The sequence below is a fragment of the Phacochoerus africanus genome, chromosome 1 (assembly GCF_016906955.1).
Source record: "Phacochoerus africanus isolate WHEZ1 chromosome 1, ROS_Pafr_v1, whole genome shotgun sequence".
In the NCBI taxonomy this organism is placed as follows: domain Eukaryota; kingdom Metazoa; phylum Chordata; class Mammalia; order Artiodactyla; family Suidae; genus Phacochoerus; species Phacochoerus africanus.
The window spans coordinates 47,877,366-47,905,028 of NC_062544.1; the positions used below are offsets into that span (position 1 = coordinate 47,877,366).

Here is a 27,663-nt window from a genome sequence, read left to right on the forward strand (position 1 = left end):
CCAATTAGCCTATACAAGCAAATCACAAGCCTTAGCCTTATTTTAAAAATGAAAGCACCTTAAATAGATTATCCTGAGAATCTTTAGTAGATAAAGCTGCGGGGGGGGGGGGGGGGGGAGGGGAACCCCACGTTATTACTTTTAACGTGATTGGTTTGACAAATCGCTTAAACAAAACATTTTAAACTTGTCTTCAGGAAAAGCCATCTAATTATTTAGCTATCATCTAAAATAGCAAATAAATTTAAAAATTAAAAAGAGAATGTAAGGGAAATGGGGAGAAAAGGGATTAAAAAACCCAGTGTAAGAACAAAATAAAATAAATAATGTAAACTTAAGATAATGAGATATTAAAAAGCTTTTCCTGAGGCTTTCCTTCAAAGCATGCAGTATGGGATTTCATGGTCTACCCGAAGAATATATAGTCATTCTCATTAAACAAAATGTTTCTAAGTACTGTGAAAAACTCCTAATTCTGATATAAAACTATCCCAATTAATAAAGATGGTAATGCATGGAAATTTCTTTTTATTGTCCTGCCAACCACAAATTACCTAATGTGACCAAATACATGAGAAATCCCTGTAAAAATCACCAAGTGCCACTCTTGAACCTTTCTGTTACAAGGATGCTGAGAAAATGTAACAGTGAAGCAGTGAAGGACACAGGTTGTCTCAATTATGGATTATAAATTCCAATCATCAATCTTCTTCAGAACTGGAATCATCCTCTTGGTCCGAGAGTTCTGGAACGGGGAAGCGCAGAATAGCAGCTATCCCAGTCAATTGGCTGAGCTGTTCCCCAGACACATGAAGACTAGAGAATATTCTAACGGTGCCTGCGTTTTCTTTCACACTGTCCACTAGACGCACGTACCGGCTCCGTGTGGCTACATCCTGGTGCCTGAAGAGCTCATCACTGATGAGCAATGTGTCAATTGCCATGGCCTCATTGGCCTTCTCCACCTGCTTGAGTCCATAAAAAGCTCGGTCAGGTTCATGCTGTAACATTTTATAGAAGTCATCCAAGGCTTTTACTTCCCCAGCGGCTTTCGTGTCTGAAAGGCGGCTAGCTACCGTAGGGTCACAAAGGGCCTCTTTCAGGGAGTACTTGTGTCCAGAGGAGGCATGTACCTAGAATCACAATTATTAAAGTTAGACAACAGAATCTCTAAGAGTACCCTCTTTCATCCCACGATGACCCCAAGCCAAAAGCATTAATGACATGCTTTCCATGTTTAAGAATTTGAATTTGCTATATAAATTTCCTGGTTGTTTAAATCTTTTCACTTCATTGCCTCACTTACAATCCCAGTAAAGTTAAACCTTTCTCCTTTTCTACTTTTCTTAGTTCTAAAACATTAGGAGTCATTTACACAAACCCCTCTGCCCACTTCTTAATTATCCCTGGGTAAGACTGTTTTACCTGAAGGAATTTGGACCGGTTTTCCAGGAGCACTTTGTTGTCGGTCTTCACTGCTTGTTGAAACATGTAGTCGCAGAACTGCTCCCTCACAAATCCTGGGCTGGCCACCAGGACGCACTTTACCACATCAAAGTGTATGTGGCGCTGGATGCCCTGGACCACCTGTTCATAGAACCGCTCCAAGGCCCGGTCGTGCTGGGAGCAGTTGCCTTTCCGTTTCCTAGGGATGTTCACTTCCACCTTGGCCCGAGTGAGGGTCATGCTGGGAGTGACTAAGCAGATATGGGCGAGGCCTTCCTGCATGACCACAGCCGCCACATCGGCGCTCCAGGCTGGGTCACAGGCCTGCTCGATGCGCTCCAGAACCACACTGTCCCACTGTTTCTTGGCCAGGGTGAACTGGCGGTTGGGCTCCAGCTCGATGGTGTGGTAAGCCCCCATCTTGACATACTCATTCTCCTGGATGTTGGTCCCCTTCACCCTCAGCTGGCAGGCTTGGGAATCGAAGTCGATGGCCTCCACGCAGAGAGTGAGGGTAGTGCGGACCCGGTTGCTCCCTACACTGCCCGTGGAGGACTCGGTCTGTACCTTGCGGATGGTGGAGGCACGCAAGCTGTCGCCCACCTGCACTAGATTATAGGTGTGCCACATGTCCTCAGGTTCTTCGGGAACCAGGGTCACCTGGCCCGCATTGTCTTTCTCAATGTCCTTCCTCACGAGCTTCATGACCTTGGCAGGGGCTCACTGCCAGAACAAGAGGAACCAAGGGGGGGGGGGGGGTCCCCGCCGGGAAAGGGGAAAGGACGGGAGAGTCTAGGCAGGGAAGGGGGCGGGGTCCGGTTCCTGCAAACACTTGCCTGGCGGGAAGGAAACACTACATCCGACTCGATTGGCCGAGGGAAGCACTTACTCTAGCCCTTCCTTTTCGTGGGCTCCCGGAGCGCCGCTCCAAACCCGCGCGAGAGATACCGCAGCGAACACCTTCCTCTCCGCAGTTCCAGCCGCCTTCACGGACCAAAAGGCTGATGCAATGAGGGCGCATGCGCAGACCGCGTCCTGCCGTCCGGCGCACGTTTTACGTCCCCAAAGGGGAGGCGGGGCCGAAGCTTGCGCGGGCGCAGGCGCACTAAGCCGCGAGGTGTTTCCTGAAGAATAAACCACCTATGGGAAGTGCACGGAATCTGTGGTGACGAGTCCTTTGTTTAAATGCTGAACTTGGACTTCCTAATTTTTTTCTTCCACCCCGTTTGTGAAGAATCTGGGGAGTTTGTGAGTGCAAATATACACGTTTTCAGTTGGGTGCTGTTGCCACTAAACTACACCTTCTCCCTCCCGGTAAATCCAATTTCAGAATTTAGGGAAAAGTAAAAGGAACTCTCAAAAATGCATTCTTGCCCCAAGAACCAGACTACGCCCCACTTTGCTTCTGCTTTGCCGCACTGAGAGGCTACACGCTTTTTGGAGCTGGTCTGTCCAGAATCTGTGTTCTTCAGAACGACTGATCATGGTGCATCTGGGCTCTGAGAACGTGCCCAGCTGTTCTCTGCGCTTAATTAACAAGTCTGCACGATCCAGTTAACCCAGATGTTAGAACACCGATCTCAGAGAGAGAAGAAACCATCTGTGGAATTTACCCTGGGAATCCAAGCATCCAAGGTTGGCCATCTCAGCTTTCCGCAGCTCAGTGGCCTGTGAAATGTTTAGGGTGGGGATTGGATCGCGGTAGCTTAGGACCCAACCTTCACTGCCAAAGCTGAGCGAGACCCAGGCCTGGGGTGGTGGGGAAGAACTGATCTACTACGACTAACCCTGATTGAATAGCTTAAAGAATTCATTTGAAAGAAAATCCTTAAGTCACTTAACACTCTGGGAGGAAAGAGAGGCGGGGATGGGTGTGGGGGAAACTGAGAAATGGGGATTGCCTCTAAAAAGGACCAATGGATAGAAAAAGCCCACCAAAATTTTCTTGAAAGTTAAGATGGGGTGGAGGGCAGAGGGCACAAATCTTCCATTTACCTTCCTATCTTACTGCGTATGGCATTGAAAGGGCAATTTACCACCCTAAACTAGTGAGAAATGAAAGGGAGCAATGAAATGAAGGAATGAAAGGAATGAAAGGGAGCAATCTGACTTTGGCACAATTCTTGATACTCAACTCTCAACTAACTTCCTTTAGATTGTCAGGGGACACATAGGTCCCCTCCAAAGTTTTAGTGCAAGTTAGACCCGTTATTTTGTGGCCTCTCCTATCCCTCCTTCTCTTTTTGTATCTCCTTCCTTCCTTCTTTTTCCCACCTTCGTGTCTTACTGAGTGCCCTCTCAAACTTCCTAATTCAGGCTGCCGCCTTCTACTTGCAGGAGGACAACAGCTTTTCACTGAGCAAAGAACTGATCACACTAAAGTGTGAGTATGGCTTGTGTCTCCAAAGAATATGTATCTTTTTAAAGAGGGCTTGTTAAGCTAGTAGAATTCTTAACTGGTGTAGTGAGTGAGAGTGTGTGTGAGTGAGTGAGAGAGAGAGAGAGAGGGAGAGAGAGACAGAGAGAAAGGAGGGAATGCTTTGTGGTACTCCTTGATCACCTTTCTAAGTATAATCACTCCCCTCTTGAAAATCTGCCAAGGATCAAAAGCCACAAAATCAGTGATAGGCACACAGTAGGACCTTAATAAATGTTAGGCTTTAATTGAAGAGCTGTCATTATTGAATATTCACCAGGTACGTTCCTATGCTTTTTCTAAATTCTTGCCCAGAAGGTAAATATTTGTTAAGTTCATTTTATAGATGAATAAAATGAATTGCAGAGAGGTTAAGAAACGTATTCAAGATCACACAACAAGCAGTCGAATCCAGGCCAGCTTAACTTCATACTCTTGTTTTCTACTATCATAATTCTCTATTGTGGATGCTTGAAATCATCTCTGAACCCTGCAAATTATATGCTGTTACCCACTGCCTTTTCCCTCTAACTCTTACCTTTACCAGATAAAGACTCATAGCTGAGGAAACAGTCTAGAGAATTTGAAAGGAAGGTCCCTTCCTTGCTCTTTTATTACTTAAAAAAAAAATCCTTATTTTTTTTTCAACATAGTTTTCCTTCTGCTCAGCCTAAGTCACTGTTATAATTCTTGAGAAAGATTTAATATTCTACTTTAGAAAAATACATTTATGGGAAACCTTCATTGACTGTTGATTCTGTGGTTCTTTTTTTTTTTTATTATGAGGCAAACCTCATTTTGGGCTGTCTTTTTAAACATAAATGTGCTTCAGTGATTGAACATGCTACAAAACTATTCACAGAATTACTATTTGATCTGAAACATCAGTAACAGAATTTCTTTAGTAACTTGAGCTTATTGTTGAATGATCAGATGTTTTCCTCCCAGATTTTGTGTCTTTCTAGATCAGTCATTACAGTTTTGGGTTATTTGGGGTTCTTATTCTCTATTAATTAAAATCAAATTCCCTGGCATTCAAGGGTTCCATGACGTGGCTTTACAAGCTTCATTGCCCAGGTACCCCCTACAGCACCCTATATTCCCCTATGGAATACATCCCTATACATCCTGACAACTTTCTATTTCGCCGCCTTAGCTCCTGCTGTTTTCAAAATGTCACTTTCTCTCATCCCTGCTTCCATAAATCCTACTTATCTTTAAGGATCAGCTTAAATGTTATCTCAAATTTGAAACATACATTCTATTAATTGCAGTGTCTTTTCTTTCTTATTGAACTCTGGATGGATTCATCCTTGTATTCCTTCACTGTCCCATGAAAAGTTCCTTGCATCTACTAGGCAATTATACATGAATGATGAGCTAAGTAGATCAGATGTAAAATGTGGCAATTATATTAAACATTATTATGGATACTTCTTAAGACACTGCAGTTGTTTTCAAGTATAGCTCATCTGCTTTATAAAGTAATTTCTCTTATTTTCAAACTTTTATGGTTATAGTAGTGATATAATATATAGCAGTGTATTTTCAGTCTTTACTAAAATAAGAAAAATCATGAGAAAAAACATAATTTACCTATTTTGCTTTAAGTTCCACTTTTATACTTATTTATTGGCTCTTTGAAGATATAAACCTTTATATGAGTAACTTTAACTCTATTTTTCTTATACCTTTTATTTATATTAATCTCTCCAGAATTAAAAAAGAGTCAGTGTTGTTGCTTCCAAAATTTTCAATTTGTTGTTTTCTGTATACTTCCAGTGTCTAAAAAAGACAGTTGGACTAGAAGCCAAGTATCCTGGATTGTAATTCTTACTCTATCAGTTTTTACTGTAAATTTTGGCACCACTCAGTCTCTTTGAAACTCAGTTTCTTTTATTTAAGAATTGAGGAAACAGAATTCAATAATTAAAATTATTTTGATTATAAAAATTAGGCAGCATCAGTATTTAAAAAAAATTAAAATAATACCACAGTCTCACGCTGACACATTTATTTTAAATTTCCAATTTGAATCTTCCTAAGGCCCATTTTAGCGGTGAAAAAATCAATGCTTAGTTTAATGCTTTCATACCAAGAGTCAGCAGACCTGAGTTATGGTCTTTTCTAGCAAGGTCCTAGCAACTTTAGATAAGTTTCCTAACCTCTATAAACCTAAATTTTTTCATTCTAAATTGTAAGTAAGATTATTTGTTCTGCTTCTCTCAATCAACAACCCTTTGGAGGTTCTAATGAGATTATAATACTTGGCAAATTGTAGAGCTCTATAAATATGTAAGGTACTATTGTAACTCTCTAAGAGTGCCTGTCTTGAAGCTAGAGATCTGTATCAGACAAAGCAAGGGACAAAGGCTCACTTTAACATGATCATAATTATTCAGTTTTGGAAAAATAACCTGTTCAGTATGGTTGACTGATGGATGATCTGTTTGGTACATTTATTTGTATTAGCACCTCCTTTCCAGGGAAACCTTAGATTAGTCTTGTTGCATGAACTGGCTTAGTGAATTGGATTACAGTTCTTCTTCCTCTCATAATATTATGTTAGAAATGTTTTGGTGACAGCAGCAAGGATTATGGGCTCCCTTGCTTGTATATCCTATGCTTAGCAGAGCGACCCTTAAATAGTCAGGACTGTATACATTTTCTTGTATCCGTCTTCTCTTTCTGGCAAAGTTTACTTTCCGACAACACAAATCTAATCTTTTCCTTTCTCTGCTTTGGGGATGTCTTCCATCATTGCTATTTGCTTGTCTATTGCCTCTTTCAGACTCTGAGCTTCATAAGGGCAGACGCTGCCTTTTATTTGTCTTTGTATTCTAGTGAACCCAGCACAACTGGCATGTTAGCATAATTAGATGAAAGAATGAGTGGTTATTAGTTCTCCTTTAATTCAGAGTTTTTGACTTGTCTATCACTGACATCTTAAAATTAGGAAATCACATTCTGTTTATAATGTTGCTAACAATTTAAAAAGATTACTCTTAAGGTAAGTTTCTATAAACATTATTTCAGTTTTTTGAGATATCCATGTGTAGATAAGAAAATGATTCTTTTTTAACCAATCTTAATGAGAAAAAGGTCTTACAATGGTTAAAAATAATGTATAATGACGATTAGTTTTATTATACTGGCTTTGGAAAATGATCTTTACAAAATATATACTCAAACCACTGAGTATGAATATCTCATGACAAATGCAGTAGTTTATTTGGAGAGAATGTGCCAATTTTGGATTGTACAAAGATGCCCACATGGCCTCTGCAAGCAAAGCTAGTAGTTGACAGTGAAGATTAGTCAGCTAATTTAGGCAAAATGGTGAAGGGGGAAAGGGAAAGTTTGTTTTGTTTTGTTTTTTGAGGAACTTGCTGTACTATCTAAATTTCCTCTGATTAAAAATACAGTTGTCACAAAACAATATAAAATCTTCTATTAAATAAATAAAATCTTATCAACCAAAGTGTATGTGTGGGGTGTGTGTTCCTGTTTGCATGTATCCTTATACAGTACATGATCATTTTACCAAAAATATTATAATAAGACATATACTTTTAGGAACTGGTCAATACCCATGCATTTTCTTTTCTTTTTTTTCTTTTCTTTTCTTTCTTTTTTTCTTTTTTCTTTTTTTTTGTCTTTTTGCCTTTCCTAGGGCTGCTATGGGGGTTCCCAGGCTAGGGGTGGAATCAGAGCTGTAGCCGCTGGCCTACGCCAGAGCCACAACAACACGGGATCCAAGCCGTGTCTGCAGCCTACACCACTGCTCACAGCAACGCCGGATCCTTAACCCACTGAGCAAGGCCAGGGATCGAACCTGCAACCTCACGGTTTCTAGTTGGATTTGTTAACCACTGTGCCACAATCGGAACTCCACCCATGCATTTTCAAACTGTAGTATTTGACAAACTAAAACTATTATAAGAAGATATATAATTTTAGGAACTGGTCAATACCCATGCATTTTCAAACTGTAGTATTTGACAAACTAAAAGTATATAGTTAATAAGTAATTTGAAAGTACTTTGTAATTTGTATGAAAAGTATAAGATTTATAATAAAATATGCAGACCATTCCTCTTAATCATTTGATGTTCTAATGTGATTTTATTTAGGTGTTCTATTCAGATTTAAGAATTTGCATTTATTTCAACAGATCTCAGATAATTCATGCAGAAAGCATATGTTTTCCCTCTTTTTAATATTTTAATTACAATGATTTTTCAATTCAGATTTCTCACATTTTGTTTATAGAACTCCACCACTTGGATAAAACAATATTAATGTGTTTGCACGTAAAGTGAATTCCTAATACAAACTAGTGCATATATTTTAATCTCCTTTTCAGATTTAGTTAACTTTTCAATCTTCCTTTAAATTATAGAGGCTGTTAGATAAAAATTAGATCTCTTCAAATATACTTGGCCCTAGCACTAGTCACCAATATGACAGAAGGTTAGAGCTTGCCAAAACTAGAATTATTGATCCTGTGACCTGGAACATTTTCGATTACTTTATTGTCACCTTTCTCCTAAAGCTTCCTTGTAAAGGTAGAGTATTCAGAGGAAGCTCTGTTCTTGGCATCTGGTGAGGTTGCTAGTGCTGGAGGAGCAATTATCCCCTGCATTAGATATAAATTTGGCTCTAGAAGAGAACTAAGAAGGGGACAGTGTTCATATCTTTGTATCTAGAAATCTTATGATGCAGTTTTTAAAAATAGAAAGAAATGTGATAGAAAACTGCATGTAGATATGCTGCTATCTATGACTTATAATTTTCAGATGTACATTTCCCTACATTTCAACATCTTTTGAAACTAGGAGGCATCTAACAGTTTAGCAATAATAATTGGATTGGCAGTACTTTTCATTCTTAATTGTACATACAATAATGGTATATCATTCAATTGATGGTATCTTCCATTCAATTAGATAGAAATATTCCGGGGGGGGGGGGGAGGATATAATTAGAACAGACAACCTGACCCTTTAACTATTTTATGAGTTTGTCTGTAGTCTATTATTTTGTGAATCACTCAGTAACACATTTTCAAGTGCCTATTATTCTTCGATGGCAGGGAATAATAAACAAGCAAAGACTCTACCCTCACAGAGCACAAGCAGGCTGGGAAGACAGATATGTGGTATAATTATAATTGTCATTAGTATGTGGTATATTATAGAAGTGCAAGTGCTAGAGGCATACACATCTCTGGAAGAGGGAGTCCGAGGTACTCCACTGGGTTCTTGGAAATGACAATCATATGGGAACTTAAGTATCAGTAGCAGTGTTACTGCTTATGCAAAGGCCTGGAGGCTTCAGAGAGCTGGCACAGTGGTGAACTGAAAGGAGCTCAACAATCATGAGGACAGGAGTATATTCAGCTCATTTACATTTGTTGGTACTCTACTGTACTTGCTTTGAGAGTGAAAACAATTCTCCAGTCACAGACCACTCTGAATAGGCAATGTATTCTGACTTCAGCATTGTGACAACAATTCCAAATATCTTTCATCTCAATTTCTTAACATGAATTCAAATACACTATTTTGTATTTCATACAACAGAAGTGCAGTGTAGGTAAAGAATAGCATTTTGATGCCTAATTTTCTGAAAGCATTTTAAACATGAGTACCTTTATTTTATGAATTACTTCAGGGCATATTAGAATTCAGCAAGTTCTACATCTAATGGGAAGTTTGTTGGATTGAGATATTGGAACACAGGCAGAGGAGCAATCATCTAAGGAAGTAAAATCAACAATTATAAGTTGTGGCCCAAGAGCTCATGCATCAAAATAGCATAATGATAGCAGGGAAGCAAAATAGGCAAACTAGTCTGGCCTGTATATGTTATTCCTACTGCTATTGCCTATTTATTGAAAAAACAAAAGTCCTATGAATTTATCACTGCCTTTATAGGCATCATAACAACTAAGTATTTTCACTATCATCCGTAGTTCCTGTCAATCCACTGTGTGCCTTGGAGGTCATTTCTTTGTTATGGATTAGGTGGCTGACTTCCTTCCATATTCAACCATTGCCTCACTGGACTTCTTTTAGAACAGAAAATCTTGCCTGTGAACAAAGTCACAAAGGTCTCTTGCTTGTAGCCTAACTAAACTGTTTCTAGGGAAGAAAGCCATATAACTAGGGATAATTTTCTGTATTTGTATTCTTACTAACTGGAGATAGGAGTCTTATTTGAATTATAATTAATGTAGGGAGCGATATCATCTAATTTCACTGTATACCTAAGAGCCATGAAAATAACAGACGTACTTCATCATTAATTAGATCCTTATCAAAGTCTTTTAGAGAATTATACTTGGAGGATTGTGCAAGAGGGAAATGGACTTAAATTTAGACAGCCTATATGGTGTATTATTTCACAGCATGAGAGATGTCAATTGAGTACAGGCTTTGCCATTTACTAATTGTGTGACTTTGGACAAATTAGTTTCTTAGAATTTTGGTTTCTTCATCTCTAAAATATGGGTAATACTTCCAAACTTTTCCCTTTCTTTGAGATTAAAATGTAATATGTGCAAAATTCTTGGCACAGGGCCTCGTACAAAATACATTCTTGAAAAAAATCTGCCTTTCAGCAGTAAGTTTCTCTGTTATTGTTTGTTTCGACCTTTGTCCCCTGGTAGTTTGAATTCTGCCATTTGGACACAGCCAATAGGAGGACTGGACAAGGCATTCGAGGGCAGAAGGAAAAGGAGGGGGTATTCATTTCCCCTGATGTCTCCCTGCTGGGCTTCAACTTTGCCACTAGCTGCATTCCTCTTCCTAGGGCCACAGCTCCTGTTCAGTGGCCCCCTCTTCCACAGCCAGAGTTCATGGTCAGGCTGACAGATTGCTACCTTCCCAGACATGGGAATGGTAATGGCTTTTCTTCCCACTGTTGCTTCAAGTGCTTTCTTCCTACTATTGCTTGTTCTAGGTGTTCCACCATCTTTTGTCAATTCCTTTAAATGCTTCTGCAAATAGTCCCTTTATTTAACTTTCCTCAGTTAAACCCTTCATATGTGCCACTGGTTTTTTGCTGGGGACTTTGACATATATAACAACAAAACTTTATTTGGACTTAGAGAAGGGCATCTTTCGTGATGAATCATTTTTAAATATTGAGAAAAGCTAATACAAGACAGTTCTAAATATAAAGGGAAGTTTACTGAGATGGTTTATTGGATAGGTGGTTCAAACCCAGCTTTGAAGACTCTAGAGAGTTTGGTTGGATGGCAGGGAATGGTAACAAAGAAGGGTGGAATGCTTTTCTAGATGCATAAAATAGTATCATATGCATAACAGCAAAATGAGCATGAGAATTATGGGGAAGGAAATATGACCAGCTATCATGGGCAGTTTAATGTTCAGAGGTTTTGGTAGGCAGAACCTACCAAATATGTTCATTTCCAAATCCCTGGAACCTACAAATATATTGCCTTATATGGCAAAAGGACTTTGGGAGATACGATTTAATTAATGATCTTGAGATGGGGAAATTATACTGGATTATCCAGGTAAGCCTAGCATTCCTAGGATTTTTATAGGAAGAAGGAAGTAGAATCAGAGTTAGAGAAGGAGATGTGATGATGAAGCAGAATCACAGGAAAAGATTTGAAGATGCTACTTTGTTGGCTTTGAGATGGAGAATGGAACCACAAGCCAAGGAATGTAGGTGGCCTCTAGAAGCTGGAAAAGGCAAGGAAGTGGATTCTCCCCTAGAGCCTCCAGAAGAAAAACCACCCTGCCGACATCTTGACTTTAGTCCTGTGAGACTTCTGACCTACATAACTGTGGGTAGCAAATTTGTATTGTTTAAAGCCAGTAAATCTGTGGCAGTTTGTTACAACAGCAATAGGAAACTGATACAGGGGTATGGGAGACAGAGGGTGCTGGATTAGGGCAGACCCTGAAAGATCAGTTGAGAATTTTGGATTTTATCTGATGAAAGATAACAAAGAACCACCAAAGATTTTTGACTAACGACAAAGGTATAGTGAAAATTATGTATTATTAACAAGAATTAGAGGTTAGGTGCAGACTGAAGACAATAAGATGAACTCTATAGTACTGTGCATGAATGGGTGTAGTGATAAGACCCCAGATTAGTTGTGGACTCTATGAATTGATGAGAAGGTTCTAAGGAAGCTGACAACATGATGACTGACAGGGTAACCAATGAAGGAAAGGAAGAAGTCAAATTTCAGATCTCTACGTTGTACTGTGAAATGGGCATAACTATAGCACATATGAGGAACTTGTTGAATCTGAGATAACTTTAAATTATAAATTTCAATATGATTGAATAATATGCATGTATATATTGAGATATAATACATGTATACACATACACAAAAGATAATTAAGTAACTTAGAAATATGTATGCAGTAGTTTCTGTTAAGTCCCTTCCTGGATTCAGCAAGATTTATTACCCCCAGTAATTGCAGAAAACCCACAGTATACAACTTGGGACTGTTTTAGGCATGGAAAATAAAATAGTTGAACTTAAAACACACACACACATATGAAATTGTATTTCGTTTACCTCTGCTTTTTCAAGTTTCATTCTTGTCTTTTTAGAGGATATACAAACCTCATTTGATCTTTTCTGCATTGGTGATAGCTTATTTGGTAAAATGAAAAAAGTACAACTTGGGTAATTAGTAAACCACTCATATTTTGCACAACAACAACAAAAAATGCAAACAACCTCCAAAAAATTTGAGTTGGAGAGGAGTCATAGGTCAAATACGTGTAAAGAGTAATAGTGGCTGATGACAAGGTCAACCACTCACTGACTGGTAAAGCAGTTCAGAAGTTGCCAGTGTTTGGATTATTGGTCATTTCCTGAGTAGTGGGAAATGTTTAGCTCACTCTCTTTATACCACCCCACTTTTTAAAAAAGCTTTGCTTACTAATAATCCATTTAGAAGTGATCTTCATGAAACTTAACAGTGCTTGAGCATGTATGCCAGGCTAAACCAGTGTGATCAGTGCTTTTTTAAAATGGTAAAATGCTGTTAACAAGTACTAATAAACATGCTAGCATAAAGACACTGAATGATTGATTGAATATTGATGATATACTAAAGCCAACCATTAATAAACCATCTTTCACACAAAGCTTTACCCCATCCACCTTCTCTTTCCTTCACCCTTGCAACTTTCCCCCCTTAGGAGCTGGTAAAAAAGATCTATTGGTTAATCATTTGGAAAATCTTAGAAAATGCTATGATTCAATCTATTTTTCTAAATTGAATATAACTGCATCTCTACTGTTTTTTGTCTCTGCTAAAAGATACCTATTTACGCACAACTAACAATATTGTATCTTGCATTTAAGAAGTTAGTCTGGTCTGCGATATTTACAAAGTAAATATTCACTATTCCTCCCTCAATTTCACTACGTTCCTTCTCCTGGGTACTAAGACAGAAACATCGTTTTGGGGATAAGAGGCAACTTTGCCTTGCATTCTTCTCTTTTCTTCCTGGCAGAAAATATCTTGAATACTTGAGAGCAAGAAAAGTAATAATGCTCACTCCTGAGCAAACTGAGGATGGGAGTTTTGCATGTAAATCAGGTACTCGCTAGTTACCTCTCTCTCAAAAAAAAAAAAAAAAAAAGCCATCAGCAAAGCCCTAAAATACCAGGTATAGGGTCAAAAACAACTTTAATTTGAAAAGTCAATAACAGCTTGTAAAATTTTCAGCACGGCTTCTGCCTACGATTGGGGTGAGGGTTTTGAAACGACCTCAAAAGTAATCCATGTCGAAACCAAACGCAGACACCGCTTTCTGTACTCCAACCTGCCCAGACTACCTGGATCGCCCGCGAGTGGATCTGTGCTCCCTTCTTCCCTCTGCGCCGGCCCTCTGCTTGCCTCCCTCCCCGCTTTAAGCCCCGAGGCGCGAGCCCCGAACCCTGCGCGTAGGAGATGCTCAGAGAAAAGCAGGGTCGCTCACCGGTGAGGAGCCAGCAGCTGGCGACAGCGACCCCTGGGCTGGCGCGGCGCCGGGGGGCCATGGCCGGAGCGGTCGCAGCCCCTGGGGGACCCGGGGACGCACTGGATCGGAGGGAAGGGCTCGGTGAAACCGCGCTCGGGAACCGCGTTGCTCTGGGTCACTCCGCAAGACGCCACAGGTCTCAGTCGCTGGCCCCGTCGGCCCCGGAGCCCGGGAGGAGCAAAGTGATTTCCTGTGTTTTCGACCAGTGCCTCTAAATCCACTCCACGCTTTTCAGCAGGATTGCCACATCTCCCGCCCCTTTGCGCTCTCGGGCTCTGAAATCTCTCTGGCAGCCTCCCAGGCTCTGTCCGAGACATGGACAAATAAAGCCAGCTTCGCGGGTCCGTGTTTAGGCTAAAGTCCACGAGCTGCGAGGCAAACCTTAAAGGGACATCTGCCTTTCATTGAGAGGGTGATCTCCGCTCCCCGTGCCAACTCCCTAAGGTGGTAGGAAGAGGCGGGTGAGGGCCGGATCTTCGGGAGGGTGTCGCCAGCCTGGTGGCTCCGCCTTCGCACCCTCACTTCTCCCGGGGTCTGGGCAGGAAGGGTACTTTCAAAGAGCAAGGCCCCTCGGCCCTTAAAGAGAGGCTGCTTTCCTTGGGTCCGATTGCGCAGAAAGAATCTGTCAGTCTGTGAAAGCGAGCAGATGTGTCCCCCGTCCTTCTCCTGTGGACAGTTGAACTTCGCTGTCCGGTCCTCTCGCACTAAAAGGGGGTGGGGGCGCCACCCCGACACACCCCACGGAGGCCTTGGCTTTCACTTATGGAGAGTTTGCTCCCTTTGTGGTGGTTTGTGGTCCTAGGGAGGCTTTTCTTTGGGAAGACTATGATAAGCTAGAGGAAAGGAGAAACAAGACTAGGAGGAAAAAAGAAATGCAGAAAGATATAAATGTAAGAGGGAAGCGGGAGGGGAAGGAAGGGAGGAAAACATTCTCCTTAGAAATGGAATGTGTGTGGGCTATTTTGTTTAATCTGAATTAGGATGTTTGTACATTGGCAGTTAAATCTAATAAAGAACTTGGGGTGCTGTTTTATTTCTTGCTACAGACTTTTACAAGTAAGGGTTCATTAAGTCAGGAACATGTTACTCCCTTCTTCCTCACTCCCATCGCTCGGAATTGGGAAGTTAAGTTGGCCCATCACAAATGCTGGGGCTTGGAATCCCTCTTCAGGAGACCCAGGCCAGAAGAAGCACTTGGGAGTTTGCAGTGCTTCTTTTGTCTGGTGCGTTGTACATCCTTTGAGTCGAGCCACATCCACATGTTAGTTTCACTGAATACTGGCTATTTTTTAAGCATCCCTGTCTTAATTGTTTTGAGAATTTCAAAGAAAGGGAAGGCATGGATGAGTGGATTTGTGTTTACAGGTGGTGGAGCCATTAAATTCTATTCAACTTCATTTGATTTGATTCAGTTCGGTTCAACTACTAATTGTTTTAGTCTAGTAGGACTAGGGCTAGACAGGACAAGAGTGCCACCCAAAGGAGGACTCATTGCCTGGAGCACAACATAGGTGATACAAGCCAGAGCATCCCAGGGAAGGGCAGGGAGAAGCCCTTGAGGATGACTATATAGATTGCCAAATAGAAGATTGCAGGGGCTAAAAGTTGGAAAAGACAACATTTTAAAAGTTTAATGAAGGAGTTCCCTGGTAGACTAGTGGTTAAGGACCGGGCATTGTCACTGCCTTGGCAAGGGTTCCATCTCCGGCCTGGGGACTTCTGTATACCTCAGGCATGGTCAATACATAAATAAATAAGGGATTTAATAAATATAAAAAGGCCATCAAATCTCAGAATGGGAACTGTCAGCCAAATAATTCCTCTTCTAATTTACAAATTTGAAGTGATTCACTTAGTAAATATATTAAAAATCCTCTTTCCCCTGTTTACAGCTCTCATATTTTCATTTCTTAATCCTATCTTCAAAATTGCAGAAATAAATCTCTAAAAAAATTGCATTGTTTTGGGTCACAATTCAGTCCCACTAGACATTACTTGGGCTCCTTTGCCAGCATTCAGTGCTCTCTACCCCAGTTTGACTTTCCAGTCTCTTTCCCATCTTCATTAACTTGCTGTCAGTTCTGCCATACGGTGCCTTTCCTCTATTTATCTCATCTCTCTATCTATAGTCTTCCTGGTGTTTTATGCTTTCCAGTATGGCCCAAAGGGCTTTGCACAATAATCAATAAATACTGATTAATTGATTTATGCTTAGACATTTAAAAATCACCATAAATATTTCCCCCAAAACATTTATCCAGATTGCTCATAGTTTTGAAATCCAGATAATAGTGTATGTGTGTGTGTATATGTAGATATATATATATTACACATTTATGCATATATATAGAATTCTAGAAAATTACAATATATTTAATTAGAAAAAATGAAAAGGGAAATTGCAAAATTATATCTTATTTGAAGTAGGATTAAAACATACTTAGGATATGATCAAGGCTTAGTTACTGGGAGGTTTTTCTTTGGGGAGGTTAACAAATACTTTTTTTTGTGTGTGTGTGTGTGTTTTTGCCATTTCTGGGGCCACTCTCATGGCATATGGAGGTTCCCAGGCTAGGGGTCCAATTGGAGCTGTAGCTGCCTGCCTTCGCCAGAGCCACAGCAACGTGGGATCTGAGCCGCGTCTGCAAACTACACCACAGCTCATGGCAACGCCAGATCCTTAACCCACTGAGCAAGCCCAGGATCGAACCTGCAACCTCATGGTTCCTAGTCGGATTCGTTAACCACTGTGCCACGATGGGAACTCCCACCACAGCTCTTGACAACACCGGATCCTTAACCCATTGATCGAGTCCAGGGATTGAACCCGCATCCTCATGGATCCTACTCGGGTTCTTTAGCCACCAAGCCACAAAGGGAACTCCTTTTTTTTTTTTTGAAATACTTTGAATTTAAATATTTTTAAAATCTCCTCTAGGATTTATAATCTAATGATGATCACTACTACTGTCAGTGCTGTGATTGAAGTTAATTTTCACATGTGCTGTGAATCTGTTGGCAATATTTATTGATCTTCATGTCAAATCAATGCAGATGTAGAGACAAAGCAGCTGTTGCTGCAGAATTAAATGTAGAATAAATGTTCATTTTCTGAATTTCAATACATCTAAATACAAATCAGTGTCAGGAAAGATATTTTCTTAACCAGTTTTATCCTGTCTGACAGAAAGACATGCCATTGAGTAAACTGAGGCTTAGAAAATATAAAAACTAGGGTCACAAACTGGTAATTATATGAGGTCACTTGATGGAAAATTAAGCTCTAGACTTTATACTGTATACTTTTCTATATAAGTGAGACCTAATCTGATCAAATATCTTTTAGGGTTTGGAAATATGGTTGAAAATTAAAAGTACACTAAGAGGTTAGAGGCTGAACTGATTAAGAATTTGGGAAGTAGAGTCTATGAAATGAGGTAAAAGTAACTGGGGTTACTGACCAATAATTTCAAAAAGATAAATAGGTACTTCCTTCAGAGTATTCTCCTGGGAGATAATCTAATACAGTGAGTAAGTCTCTTGTAGAGTCCAGAGTTATATCACATGGATTCAAGACCTGGAAGCACCATGTAGTAGCTGTATGATTCGATACAATTATCTGTTTTCTCTAAGCTTCAGTTTTCTCAGAAGAAAATGGGGGTGAAAATATTGCCTTTCTCTGAAGATTGTTGTGAAGATTAAATGAGACAAGCCTACAAAGCATTTAGCATAATGCCTGGATTAAAGTAAATGCTGAATAGAAATGAATCATTCTTCCTGGTAGTGGGAGAATTAGTATTGGGTAGACAATGGGAACATAGGGCAGGGCCTATGTGTGGTGGGCCCTATAGGAAGTGACATAATTTGATGGGCATCAAAGGGAACTTTGGTGCTGGGCCAAAAATATTTCCAGCAACTCCTGTTATTGTTTCTAGAATCCTCACCCTTTAGAATATTTACGTTGGATTAGGAAATTGTCTTGTAGATATCCCTATAAAATGGGAATACATTAAGATATCAGAGCCCACTATAACATTAGCAAGGATTTGCTTTTTGCTTTTCAAATTAGCTGGCTGTCAAAAGGATTCTTTTTTTAACAAGAGAAGAAAAATTTCGCTAAGAGATTGGGAATAAAAGAGGGCACAGAGTTCTGCTTCCTCTGTAGGCCAGAGTTCTTTGGTAATAAGATTATGAATTCTCAAGACCAGAGCATAAATAAGGTATCCCCATCTGGGTAGGAGGGTGGTGTCAGTTTCAATAATAAGTGATTTTTAAACTATTGTATGTTTAAAAGAAAAATATAAAATGATGTTTTTTGAAAAGTTAAATATGAGGTTTCGAATAAATTTTAAGGTAGCCTCAAAGTGTGCTTTCATTCTCCCTCTTTGAGGATTTAAGGATAGGTGTTATTGTCTAGAGCTGCTTCTGTTTTTACAAAGATTTCATGATGATTCAGATTTTTAAATATTACTATGTATGTATTGAGGGTAATGCACTCCAAGACGGTGATACTAACTCATGAGGCTAAACTACATAAGCAGCTTTATGGAGTTCAATAATTTTTGAGTTCCTGCTATGTATCAGAATCCAGGGCTATGTTCCGCAAAGGCAAAAATGGGTAGGACAGTTGTTTTTCTACTGAAAATCTGCTGTCCATTAATTTCTTTCAGTTGTAACTAGGAACAGAAAATAAGCAGTTTTGTCCTCAATTCTTAATGTTTGATGGGTTTTGTTTTAAGCCTGTTAAAATTAAGCAGTCTCATGAAATTAACCTTATTAATTGCTTCTTCAATTGAGAACCCATGATTATTTTTTTTTGCGGTGACCAAAATAAAGTCGTATTTATGATGACAATGACGTGGGGCTTGAACTTCACCACGAACCAACCTTTTTTGTTGTTATTGTGTAATGTCATGAATGTTTTTTCACTTAAAATATTAAATAGGTGTTCCTCCCGCCCTATTTCCTGAACAAATCTGTGCCAGTAACCTGGTCCAAAGACATCTGGGCAACTGGTACTTATGAAAAAAGTCTGCCTTTGGAATCCTGGTGAGGGGCAGTTCTTAACACTATAGGAAATTTCTCCAAAACTTCTTGGCAGACTTCAACTTGAGTGAGACAGTAAGGCTGTAGTGGGGGAGGGAGTACTGGGGTGGTGCCCTGGCAAGAATATTCAGTTTATGGTACTCTCTGACTCAGAATAACCACCGCTCATGAGTAGTAACATTGTAGTTGGGTCCCTTCATTTGAAATGTGAGTTAATTATATTTTAAGCTGTTAGGCAAGTCTAGAATTATTTGAGTAAGTTGATTTAGCTTTTTTTTTTTTTTTTTTTTAAGCCAGTTTCTGAAAATTTAAATCAAGTAGCTGGGCTCTAAAATCCCAGGGTTATAGCAAATAAATGATTAGTTAGTAATCAAACCAAGAAGATAGGTATTTCTTATAAAAGAACAGGGTCAGTAGATATAAATGCAAGGAAATACTCTTGGAATTAATAAAAATAAATACATCAAGAGAAAGAGAATCTATGATTTGGCTCTGAAATAAAAACACTTAAATAGATTGTTTTACAAACTATGTGGCTATTTTTCATCCACTCTACTAGACCATAGCCTATATCAAGACAATTAGTCATTTTTATTGCCTGCAAACATCTGCCCCTGTGTAATTCATTCATTCAGACATTTGTGGATACTTTTCTGTAGTAGGAAGTCTTCTGGATCCTGCAGGGTCAGAGTTGTTGAAGTGCTTGGCCCTATCCTTAAGAAAATTCACAAGCTACTCAAATACATATATAGAATGCTATTTCTAATTGCATCTGATGAGCCCTAGAATAGAGGATAAAATCAACGGGAAGAAAAAGACAGGGAGTTCCCATTGTGGCTCAGTGGTAACAAACCTGGCTGGTATCCATGAGTATGTGGGTTCTGTTCTTGGCCTTGCTCAGTGGGTTAAGGATCCGACGTTGCTGTAAGCTGTGGTGTAGGTCACAGATGTGGATTGGATCTGGAGTTTCTGTGGCTGTGGAGTAGGCTGGCAGCTACAGCTCCAATTCAACTCATAGCTGGAGAACTTCCATATGCCACGGGTGTGGTTCTAAAGCGACAACAAAACAAAACAAAACAAACAAACAAAAACAAATAAAAAAACAAAACCAAGAACAACCCCCCCAGCCCCCAAGTTTCAAAGAGATGGTGGCACTGGAATTTAGCCTTGTAGGAAGTGGGCAGAGGGTTCCGCAGTTGGAGAAAAAGGATAATGGGCATTCTAGACACAGACAGCATGAAATGGATGAGTAGAATGAATAGAAGTTAGAAAAGGCAAGTGAAGTTGTGGTCAGAGTTGAAAGAATCTTGAAAGGATGCCAAGGAATTTAGACTTATTCTAAGCATAGAATATTTTCAGAGTTCTGAGTGACATATTCAAACATGTTTTTTACTCTGTTTTTTTTTTCTCCTCTTATTTGCTTCCTTAAGTGGCTTGATTTGATCTAATTCTGAAATATATTAGAGGAGATGGAATATATTAATATATATTAATTTTGAAATATATTAGAGGACATGAAGCACACTGTGAAACTTTTATCATCTGATAAAAGTTTTTATGCAATGCCTTCTTTAAGGAAATTGTTATTTATTATTAATAAATGCAGTTACATACACTACCAGAATGAAGGTAGAAGACAAGACATTTATTTCTCACAAAACAGAATGGATAGCCTAGAAGAATAATCTTTGGTGGCTCTTTTAAAATTTGAAGAGATGAGCATGAAGCCAATTATCATGATACCTAAAAGAAATTGTAAACACTCCAACTGGACACCATAAAATAGGTATTTAAACATTAGTAGAGATATATTGCCAATATTGGCCATTTAAAATTTTTGGTCCCAAAGTAGATTACTGGAATGAAGGCAACCATGAACCTCTAATCATCCAAGTCTTTGTCCTGTAGGGTGAGGACTGCACTGGAAGAGGAGATATGAGACTTTTTATGAAAGATAGCCATGACTAGTTGATTCCTCTCCAGGAAAGGAAATTGTGGGCAGCCAAGAGGATAGAGCCAGAAATTGGGAGTTAAAAGCCACTAAATTTTCCAGGGTAAAGCAAGAAGGAACAGCCAAGTGGGAGAGGGCAATGAAGATAAAAGAATTGTACAGCAATGTTGGAACAATAAGGCTTAGAAACTTTAAAACTGAGGCCATAAATACCAGGACCTGCCCTGGTTTTTCTTTCATGTGGGCCAAAATGTACTACAAAGGCACAAGAGAAGAGTGTAAAGTACCTACAGTGGAGTTATGGCTAAGTGTATCTGAGCCACAAAAAGTAACAATGCAAGTAATTGTAATACTAAGTGTGTTATTAAGGCTAATAAAGAAATGGTAATATTAATTAAGCAATTGTATGTATATAGCACAGGGAAGAATTTCATAGTTACAAAAACGAGGAGTATAAAAGAGGAAATTATTTTTATGAGACTAAATTTCTTTTTCAAGCCCCAAATATACAAAGAGGTAATTCAGTGTTTTCTTCTCCTCTTTTTTTTTCCTCCCCTGGGATTGGCTTTTTCTTTTCCCTTTTGAAAATCTAAGTCCTACAGAGAAGAAAGAGAAATGGAAGAACACATGACCAAAGGAATGCATTTTCCTTTTCACAAGAACTGCAGAAAGTTGTTTAAACTCCCTGATGAAAAAAAGGAGTTATAAAGGATATAAGAATGGAGAGAAATTGCTGGATCTTGAGGTAGGGGAACTGGGCCTGGATGTCTACAAAGATAATATTAAGCTCTCACAACTCACTTTTACCATGACCAGCACCCTGCCAAAAACACTCAAACACTTTTGATATAAATTCAATTTACCCAGAGTAACAATATCTAGATTTTCCTTACTATCTCCACAATAGTTAGTTTTTTTGTTTGTTTGTTTGTTTGTTTTTTAGGGCAACACCCACCATATATGAAAGTTCCCAGGCTAGGGATTGAATTGGAGCTTCAGCTGCCAGCCTATACCACAGCCACAGCAACACAGGAACCAAACTGCATCTGCGACTTACACCATAGCTTATGGCAACGCCAGATCCCCAGCCTACTAGCAAGGCCAGGGATCAAACCTGCATCCCCATGGATACCAGTCAGATTCGTTTCTGCTGAGCCACAATGGGAACTTGCCACAATACTTAGTTTTGAGACTGTTGTGTTTTTTATCACTAAAGTTAGGAAAATAAATCAGAATCTTCTCCCTTGTGGTGATCAAAGTTAACTCTTTTGAGTAAAAATGGTATTTTTATTCCATGAAAACGTCTTAATGTTAAACTCATTTTGTGTGGACCATACCAATGAGCATATTTGTACCATATTAAAATAAACAAGAGGGGAGAAGTATTTCTGGAATTACAGAGTAAGTGCATCCAAAATTCTGCTCCTCCGTAAAGGTTATGAGTACATTGGCAAAAATTGTCAAATCTTTTTCAGAGCTCTGGGATTAAACGAAGAGTTGCAATTTTTTTTTTTTGTCTTTTTGCCTTTTCTTGAGCTGCTCCCACGGCATATGGAGTTTCCCAGGCTAGGGGCCTAATCGGAGCTGTAGCCACCGGCCTACGCCACAGCCACAGCAACGCAGGATCCGAGCCGCGTCTGCGACCTATACCACAGCTCATGGCAACACCAGATCCTTAACCCACTGAGCAAGGCCAGGGATCGAACCCGCAACCTCATGGTTCCTAGTTGGATTCGTTAACCACTGAGCCATGATGGGAACTCCTAGCAAACACTTTTTAAAAATTAAGAAAAATAACTGAGTCTTTTAAAAAATAGCAAATTCTGTGGCATTTTATTTTCCCCTATTTCCATCCCCTTCCCCTCAGTTCTGTGGTACCCTGAAAGCAAATGGCCTCACAACTAGAGTAATTGAGAATCAGCGGTCTAGCAGCCACTATATGTGGCAGAACAGATTTGAACCTCCCCAAAATCCGTAACCAAGAGAATTATTACTCTTTGACCTAAATTGCAGTTTCCTGAGAAGCATCATTCTCAAGATTTGTCTTTATTTGACCTGATTTAGAGCCAGCTATGTTCAAGTAGTCCTCTTCCAAGGGCCATTTGTCAAAAGAAAGTCATTGACCATTGTTTCACATTGTAGCACCCTGAGGCAGTAATACCAGTTAGGGGTAACAAGAGGCTGAGGAAAATGCAAAAAAAAAAAAAAAAAAACAGAGAATAAGATATTCATAGGGAATTTTTAAAAGGTTGTATATAAGTATATATTTCTGAGAATCTAGAAGGATGTATGCCTGTTCAGGGCTAGGTGTATGATCTGGAAAGACCTGAGAAGGCCCTGATTTCTCACCTCTGGCTGAACTTGAATCTCTGTGCAATCAGGAGGCTAAGGACAAAGCAGATTGTAAGCTGCCTAATGGAGCATTGAAGATGCACCCTAACATGCAGAGAGAGCCCTTCAGCAAAGGCTGGAAGACTTGATGTTTCAAGGTATTAAACAGAAATTTCTATATAGTCATTAAGTGACTATTAAGGTAACCAAGCAGAGACTTCAGCAGCCATTAAAAAAAAAAAAAAAAAACAACAAAATAAAACAAAACAAAAAACCAAAGACTTTACAGAATTAATCCAGGAAAGTCACTCAACAAATAGACATAGGAGCAGTAAGAGCAGTGGCAGCAACAATGGTAATGATAATAGCAACAATAATAGCAACAATAATAGTAACAATAATAGCAATAACAAGAAACTCCAGAAAATGAGGAATCTGATTCACAGAACTGTCACATTATGTTTTAAATGTCCAGTTTCCATCAGAAACACACATAAACACAGGAAAAAACAATAGAAACCATTCCTTAGGAATCATAAATATTGAACTTACTAGAAAAAACTTTAAATCAGCTCTAATAAATGTGTTCAAAGACTCCAAGAAACCATATCTAAAGAAATAAACATGTGTGAATGATGTCTCACTAAGTATAGAAGATCAATAATAGAGAGATATTACTAAAAATTGGGATACAAAGTTGAAAAGGATAATAGCTGAAATAAAAAATTCACTAATGGGACTCATGGAGTTCCCATTGTGGCTCAGCAGTAACAAACCTGAACCTGACTGGTATCCATGAGGATGTGGGTTCGGTTCCTGAACTTGCTCAGTGGGTTAAGGATCTGGTGTTGCCATGAGCTGTGGTATAGGTCACAGACTCAGCTCGGATCTGGTGGTGTTGTGGCTGTGGTGTAGGCTAGCAGTTGAAGCTCCAATTCGACCCCTATCCTGGGAACTTCCATACGCCACAGGTGTGGCCCTTAAAAAAAAATTGCTAATGGGACTCAACAGCAGATTTGAACTGGCAGAGGAAAGAGTTGGTGACCTTAAAGATTTTATCCAGTCTGAGGAACAGAACCACTACAAAAATAAAATAAAGAACAATAAACAGAGCCTCTACACCAACAGACACCAACATACTCATGATGGAAGTCTCAGAAGGAGGAGAGAAAGAAGAGGCCAGAAGGCATATTTGGAGAAATAATGCCTGAAAACTTTATAAATTTGGTAAAAAAAATATTAATATTCAAAAGGCTTAATGAGTTAAATGGGAAATATAAAGAGATCTGCAACTTGACTCATCATAGTCAAGCTGTTGAATGCCAAAGAAAAAGAGAGACTAATGAAAGCAGTAATATCAAAATACTAATCATGTACAAGGGGTCCTTAATAACCTTAATAAGACTGTCGATGTCTCTTTGGAAATCATAAAGGCCAAAATAGAATAGGATGACATTTTCAAATTTCTGAAAGAAAAAAGACTATCAACCATATGCAGCAAAACCAACCTTCAAAAATATAAGGAAATGTACACATTCCCAAATACAGAAATTCTGAAATAAGTCATTGCCAGTGGACCTGCCCTACGTAAAAGGCTAAAGGAGTCCTTTATTCTGCAATGAAAAGATAGTAGATAGTAGTGTAAATTCACATGAAGCAATAAAGAACACTGGTAAAGGTAATTACCTATATAACTGTGAAAGAGAATACAAGTGTGTTTTGTTTCTTTTCTTTTATCATATTTAAAAGTTATAACATAGAAATAATAATTATGAAAAGTGTTGACAGTTTATAAGTAATAAGATATAATTAGTATAAAAATAGTACAAAAGAAGGGGAGGGAATGGGGCTATTTTTAAGCAAAGTTTTTTATATACTATTGAAATTAATCCCAAGTAGATTGTTTTAAGTTAAGATGTTAATTATAATCCCCAGAGTAGCTGTGTAGAAAATAATTTTTAAAAAAGTAAAAGAAATAACAAGGGAATTACCATAGCCTACTCTAAAAATATCTATTTAATGAAACAGTGGAAGAATAAAGGAAGTTTCCTTATATCATACACAAAAATTGACTCAAAATGGAGCAGAAACCTAAATGTAAGAGCTAAAAACTATAAAACGTTTAGTAGAAATATAGTAGCAAATCTTAACATTCTGGAATTATGCAGAGGTTTCTTAGATATGGAAATAATAGCATGAGTAAAAAAAGGAAAAATAGATAAATTGGACTTGATTAAAATGTAAAACATTAGTGCTTCAAATAATATTATGAAGAATGTAAAAGAGAAATTGGCACAACATTGTAAATCAACTATACCTTAATGTAAAAAATTTTTAAGGAGATTCTCTTGTGGCTCAGCAGGTCAAGAACCCGACTAGTATTCATGAGGATGTGGGTTTGCTCCCTGGCCTTACTTAGGGGTTAAGGATCTGCTGTTGCCACAAGCTGTGGCGTAGATCGCCGATGTGACTCGGGTCTGCCGTTGCTGTGGCTGTGGCGTAGGCCAGTGGCTGTGGCTCCAATTCAACTCCTAGCCTGGGAACTTCCATATGCCATTGGGGTGTGGCCCTAAAAAGACCAATAAATAAATAAATTAAATTAAATTAAAATGTGAAAAGGCAACCACGTTTTGAGAGAAAATATTTGCAAGTCATAAATCTGATAAGGGTCTAGTACCCAGATTACATAAATGAAAGAGTTGTAAGAACAACTCAAAAATGAAAAAATCTAACAACAAATAACACAATTTAAAAATGGACAAAGTCTACAAGTATGCATTTCTATAAAGAAGAGACAAACATAATAAATATGTACATGAAAACATGCTGACCATCATTGGTTATTGGGAAATTCAAATCAAAACCACAATGAAATAGTACTTCACATCTGCTAGGATGGCTATGGCAGTAACAAGTGTTAGTAAGGATGTGGAAAAATTTATACCCTCCTAGACTACAAAATGGTGCAGGCAGTTTAGGAATACTCTAGAGAATTAAAACATATATCCACACATACACAAATGTTCATCATAGCATTATCCAGAATAACCAAACAGTGGTAAGCAACCCAAATGTCCATTAGTTAATAAATGGATAAATAAAATGTGGTATATTTATGCATTGTAATGTTGATCAGCCATAAAAAGGAATAAGGTACTTACATATGTTTCAACATGGGTGAATCTTGAAAACATGCTAAGTGAAAGAAGCCAGACACAAAAGGCCACATATCGAATGATTCCATTAATAAGAAATATCCAGAATAGACAAATCCATAATGAAAGAAAGTGGTTTTGGGGCACAGAGGGAGAAGGGAATAAGAAATAACTACTAATAAGTTAGGGGATTCTTTTTTTTTTTGGATGATAAAAATCTTCTAAAATTACTTAACGGGAATGGTTGCACAACTCTGTGAATACCCTACAAGCCACTGGAATTGAACACTTTGAAAGGTTAATTTTATGTTATCTCAATAAGACTATTAAAACAATACCCTGCCAAGAAACCACAATGGGTGAGTAGATTCCAAGAGGCCCTAGTTGACATGACAGTAGTAGAATTAATGAAGAATAGATTCTTCTTTAACTTTTCATAAAACTGATTAGGCTAAGTGCTTTTGCTGGCGTATCAGAAATAACCAGTGATTTATAATTGCTGCCTATTATGCTTTTTGGTAATGTATAGAGATTTTACAGCAGAAAACTTGATTGTAAATTGTAGTCCCAAATATTCTGTAGCAATTTGGCTGTTATACATACAGATGCGGAACAAGTGAAAAATGACTATGTTCTTTTTCGGTACTCAATGCATGTAAGAATTCTAGAGAAAAATGTGAAATTCTTTACTGTAATGATTACAGAAAAAAAAGCAAACCACCAGACTTCTTCAAAATAAATTTTGTTTAAATGATAGTGATTGGTTTACTTTTTGGTTAAGGCACTGTTTCGATTGTATCTACTAATTAAAACAAAATGTTAGGTAATATAAAATTCACCCAAAATAGCTCTGTTGATCACAAAATTTTAAGGTACTTGTATGCAGTAGACAAGAAAACAAAAAGCATAGGGCATACTCAGTGGGTAAGTGCTATGGCTCTCAACATAAGACTATGGGCAAAGTGGGCTTTACAGGGAAATACTGTCCATTTGCTCTCAGCAGTCTCATTGACTCCATGATTATAACTATCTTAATTAAGTGAGATGTCCTAACACTGAAAACAGGAAGAAAAACTGTAAATAAAATTCCAACAAGTAAGCAACTTCCAGTGGTCTGTAATTAACTCCAGTTGCTTAATAAGAATTTTTTCAACCCTTACTTATAAAGCAATTAAATGGAATTCAAATTCGACAAAATGAAATAGGCTTAAAACATGCATATAACCGTGAGCGTGTGTGCAAAGCACACATGCACACATGTGCAAACACACACATCCCAGCAC

General features: G+C 38.7%; 2 protein-coding genes across 4 annotated transcripts in view; both read right to left on the reverse strand.

The window, feature by feature from the left end:
• ITGA1 (integrin subunit alpha 1) overlaps positions 1–13,982 on the reverse strand; it is a 179,671-nt gene extending 165,689 nt beyond the window's left edge. The window contains exon 1 of the mRNA XM_047763121.1: positions 13,856–13,982. Coding sequence (XP_047619077.1) covers positions 13,856–13,916 — 61 coding nt within the window. The 5' untranslated portion in view covers positions 13,917–13,982. The remainder of the gene's footprint in view (positions 1–13,855) is intronic.
• On the reverse strand, positions 512–13,991 carry PELO (pelota mRNA surveillance and ribosome rescue factor). 3 transcript variants are annotated; one of them, XM_047763229.1, is made up of 3 exons: positions 13,856–13,991; positions 1,426–2,683; positions 512–1,133 (listed from the first exon to the last, which is right to left on the reverse strand). In XM_047763229.1, the coding sequence occupies exons 2-3, from the start codon at positions 2,149–2,151 to the stop codon at positions 702–704; spliced, it is 1,158 nt and encodes a 385-aa protein (XP_047619185.1). In that variant the 5' UTR covers positions 2,152–2,683; positions 13,856–13,991; the 3' UTR covers positions 512–701. The 3 variants fall into 3 exon arrangements, with proteins under 3 accessions (XP_047619185.1, XP_047619269.1, XP_047619327.1); XM_047763313.1 differs by having other exon boundaries at positions 1,426–2,586; positions 13,856–13,990; XM_047763371.1 differs by having other exon boundaries at positions 1,426–2,570; positions 13,856–13,897.
• Positions 13,992–27,663: the final 13,672 nt, after the last annotated feature.